The sequence below is a fragment of the Hemitrygon akajei genome, chromosome 13 (assembly GCF_048418815.1).
Source record: "Hemitrygon akajei chromosome 13, sHemAka1.3, whole genome shotgun sequence".
Lineage (NCBI taxonomy): Eukaryota > Metazoa > Chordata > Chondrichthyes > Myliobatiformes > Dasyatidae > Hemitrygon > Hemitrygon akajei.
Window position 1 is genome coordinate 62613954 of NC_133136.1, and position 4401 is coordinate 62618354.

General features: G+C 40.1%; 1 protein-coding gene across 1 annotated transcript; it reads left to right on the top strand.

The window, feature by feature from the left end:
• The first annotated feature begins 729 nt into the window (after positions 1–729).
• On the top strand, positions 730–4113 carry LOC140737505 (paired mesoderm homeobox protein 2B-like). The gene is made up of 3 exons (XM_073063960.1): positions 730–1133; positions 1937–2124; positions 2790–4113. Exons 1-3 carry the CDS (start codon positions 893–895, stop codon positions 3264–3266), a joined length of 906 nt encoding a protein of 301 aa, XP_072920061.1. The 5' UTR covers positions 730–892; the 3' UTR covers positions 3267–4113.
• The last annotated feature ends 288 nt before the right edge of the window (positions 4114–4401 follow it).

A 4401-nucleotide genomic window follows, 5' to 3' on the forward strand; every position in this document is an offset into this window, starting at 1 on the left:
CACAGACAGCAATGCCAGAACGAAAATAACATTGGCTTACATTTATTTTGTAATATTTCAAAAATTCAGAATGCACCATTTAATAAAAAAGATAAAATGCTCGCATTAGAATAAGATTTTCAAACCGGTTACCCTTGAACGCACAATAATGTTCATCGTCTTTCCTGTAAATTTCCCAGCCAGGTGTGTATAGAAAAACAAATCTTTTCTTTCTAAACTAGCTCAGATTTTGCACGTCCAGCGAATGTCCACCCGTGATAACATTTCACGCACAACAGGGGGGAGTCTTGTTGTTAAATTGAGCGTGTAACATTATTACAAAAAGGCGGACCATGACACCCGGCTTCCTCCCCGAAAACAGAAAATATCTCAATTTGTGCTCGAGCTATGATCGCTTAAAAAGCTTAAAAGCGCAGGGAAATTGGATCAGGGAGAATCGTCACCCAACTTTCATTATTTAAAAGTAGTCTGATTGAATTAAGGGCAGGGATATGGTTAGAGGGATGATGGAGGGGACTTTGTGCGTAATGGTGTGGTATTAAATTCTAATTAGAGATGCAGGAATCAATGATAGGGAGGTTGGGCAGCTCAGTCCCCCTGTGCCAGCCCAATAGACTGATGAGTTATTGTCATGTAAAAGCGAAGGCAATAAGACCACCGCTTTGCTATTGTCCAAGTGGAAACAGCCAAGTTTATTATGAGGACTATATGCTCTAGAGACCTGAGGCAAGGCAGCTCATAGGAGGCATTTTGATAAAACTAAGCTCTCCTCTTAGAAAGAAGCCCAGTTGTAAAGCAGGCTCTGTGCAGTGCACATCTACCTACCAAAGGCACCTTCTCTATCTTCCTCTTTTTTCTTTCTATTTTTGGACAGCTAGCCAGAGCCTTTTCAATGTATAAAATGGAATATTCTTACCTCAATTCTTCTGCCTACGAGTCGTGTATGGCTGGTATGGACACCTCAAGCCTTGCTTCAGCTTATGCTGACTTCAGCTCCTGCAGCCAGGCGAGTGGATTCCAATATAATCCTATAAGGACCACATTCGGGGCCACCTCGGGATGTCCATCCCTGACTCCAGGATCCTGCAGCCTTGGAACTCTTAGGGACCATCAGAGCAGTCCATACGCAGCAGGTAAGGAACTCTCGCAATCCTTTCCAAAGAGCACCCCTTCTCCCTGCAACAAACATGTATATAGGAAGGTTGATTACATTTGAAAATTGAAATGTGTTTAGTATTTACCAAACGAAATTTGCTTACACAAATGAAAGAATTTATCACGTTAGAAGCGATTGCAGGCAATGGGTAATTCAGTTACAGGGTTACACTATACTAGTCACACCCGAACCGCCAACAAAATTATCTTAAGCTGCCAAAATGATAGGCATAATTTATTTACTTTGCGATGATACGTAAAGCTTTGAAAATCTGTCCTGGTGTAATTAAATAACCAAAGACTAAAGCTCATTACCAGAATGTCTTTAAAGCAGAGTGGCTTGGACTTAATGCTACGATCATTTTAAGATATTAGGTAAACTTTAAGGGAACAACATTTAAGAATGACAATTTAGAAACAATTTTACGCAAAACTTGTTATTAAAACAGATTAAAACAAAATAATCAATTGATAGTAATATCTGATTTTATTTCGAATTGCACATTTTTTCCTACATTTTGAGGGAGCTATTTTGAATAATTTATTGATCATTTATTTTTACATTACTTTACTTGCACTGATTATATCTTGAATCAAGGTCGTGTATTGTTATTATGTGGACTTTTTTAACATCTAGTTTCAATTACATGACATCCAGGGCTGAACTGAATATTGTCTCTATATGCACCTGTTTTGCAATTATATACATTTCTGAATTAAGATTTTCAGGAATGCCCCTGTACTTATTTCTTGACTTTTTTCCTTGGCTCTCCCTCCCCAGTACCATACAAACTGTTCACGGATCACGGCGGCTTGAATGAGAAGAGGAAGCAGAGGCGGATACGGACCACTTTCACCAGCGCCCAGCTGAAAGAATTAGAGCGAGTGTTTGCGGAGACCCACTACCCGGACATTTACACGCGGGAAGAGCTGGCGCTAAAGATTGACCTCACCGAGGCCAGAGTGCAGGTATTACTCAAACACAACAATGTTTACACTAACGGTGGCAAAGTGATCACTTCGCCAATCAGATTGTCATGCTATCAGTAAATCTGAGGATACATCTAATTGCACAATTTAAACTCATCCTTCGTGGCATTATTGAACAGCGATTCGGTAAACTCTTGACCTGTTTATATTAGAATGAAAATCGAATAACCACATTGCCATTGTTATTTGCATTCTTGTTATACAAGTTACTAAAGCATGGAATGGAAATCACTTTTGAGATAAATTTTAATGGCATAGTAAAATATAAATAGAGGTCAAACGTCACGGCATAAATAAATAAACGGGGCAATATAGAATTATTTTGGTTATTGCGCAGTTCATAAAGAATTTAAACCAGAAGCGCATTACATACAGAACAAACAAAAAGGCAAGGACCCGCTGTGGCCAAGTCAAAGAAGAAATTAGATCCCAAAAGGATTGAAATAGATCCCACTTCGTCGCCTAATTCTTCAGAGAAATTAGTGCCTGAAATACTTGTATTTTCTATTCATCCCTTCCGCGTTCACCCAAATTTTCCCCGTTATTTAAGTATTTAAAAGCCTCTAATTTGGAGTTTGATCGGATCTGTTTCTTGATTCTCCTGTTTCACCACGCACCTAACTTTCTCATTCCCTCCTCCTCAGGTTTGGTTTCAGAACCGACGGGCTAAGTTCCGCAAACAGGAGAGAGCGGCAGCGGCGGCGGCGGCTGCAGCCAAGAATAGTGGCTCGGCCAAGAAATCCGACCTGCGCTCAGAGGACGACAACAAGGACTCGAAGCCTGCCGATCCCGACAGCACGGGTCCGGGCAGCTGCGTGCCGACTTCAGGCAACAGCAGCGGCGCGTCCGGCAACGGAGGAGGTGGAGGACTTGGAGGAGGGGGTGGCGGAGGAGGAGGGGGCGTAGGGGGTGGTGACTCCGCCAAGACGGCGGCAGCAGCGGCTGCGGCAGCAGCAGCCGCCGCTGCCGCTGCAGGAGTAGCCGGCACCGGCTGGGCGACGGGTCCGGGCGGGGTGAGCGCAGTGCCCGACTCAATAGGAGGTCCTTTCGCCAGCGTACTGTCCTCGCTGCAGAGACCCAACGGAACCAAAGCCACTTTAGTAAAGAGCAGCATGTTCTGAACTTGCCCCTACCCGCACCACCACTGGGATTAAAATATGTAAAAAATGCAAAACGAGAAAAAATCTTTTTGTGTGTCTTTCTACAGCCGTGTTCTGTGACTAAACTGTAAAAGTGTTATTCTCAGTATTAATTGTCTACTCTAGTTGATCTTTAAAAAAAAGACTTTTCTCCCCGTAGTCCATATGGAGTGTGTTTATGGAGAATACAAAATAAAACAGATCATCCCGGGTTGAGTTATTTTGTTTAGGTAAAGGTTAGTTCATATAATAATAACAATAACGGTATATATTTTTGTTAAATGCATGTTGTCGTTTATTATTTTTCATCTGTCCCATCGAAATTATCGTGAGCATAATCCTCATAAATTATGTTTAGGAGTTCAAAATTATTTATACGTGGTATAATGGATGCTTATATTTAAATAAGGGAAATATTTCTACGTGTGCATATAGTTTTCCAAAAGTGTACCATTAACTTGATTGTTGATAATAAAATGCAAAGCAAAGGTTGAAATATGCTTCTGTTTTTTTGTTACTATTTTTGTGGCGATAACATGTGGCAGTTGAGAGAGAAAGTATAAAAAACAGGGTAACTGTATCTTCAACTTCAGGCTACAGGAGAATATCAATGTGATTTTTAAACAAATATTGTTTGGCTACTTAGAGTGAACATCATTCTAATATACAGTATATAACAACCGTTTCGTCTTGTGTGAAGAAGCTCAGACAGGTTTTTAAATGGAGTGGTTGGAAATACGATATTTATATACAGATTGTAATTGTAATAGTTTTCATTTCTAAAATGTCATGTGCGTTGGAGATTCCGGAGACTACGCAAGCGAAGCTGTGAAATAATAATAAAAATTCAAAGAGGCCTGTTGATTATTGCTACAGTTTCACTTTGTGTTCTCTACATATTCCAAACTTTAGCTGTCAATCATATGATAAACTATTCATTGAAAACGAATATTTTGGCAAAATATAGAAAGCAAGGCAGCTATTTAATTAAAACCGTTCTTTCGCCCGCTACTTTTTTTTTATTTTCAAGAAAAACTTAGACTTAAGATTTAAGCATTTATTCATGAACAGATGGCAGCAAGAAAGTAAGGAAGCAATCACATTTCCAAAATGAAAA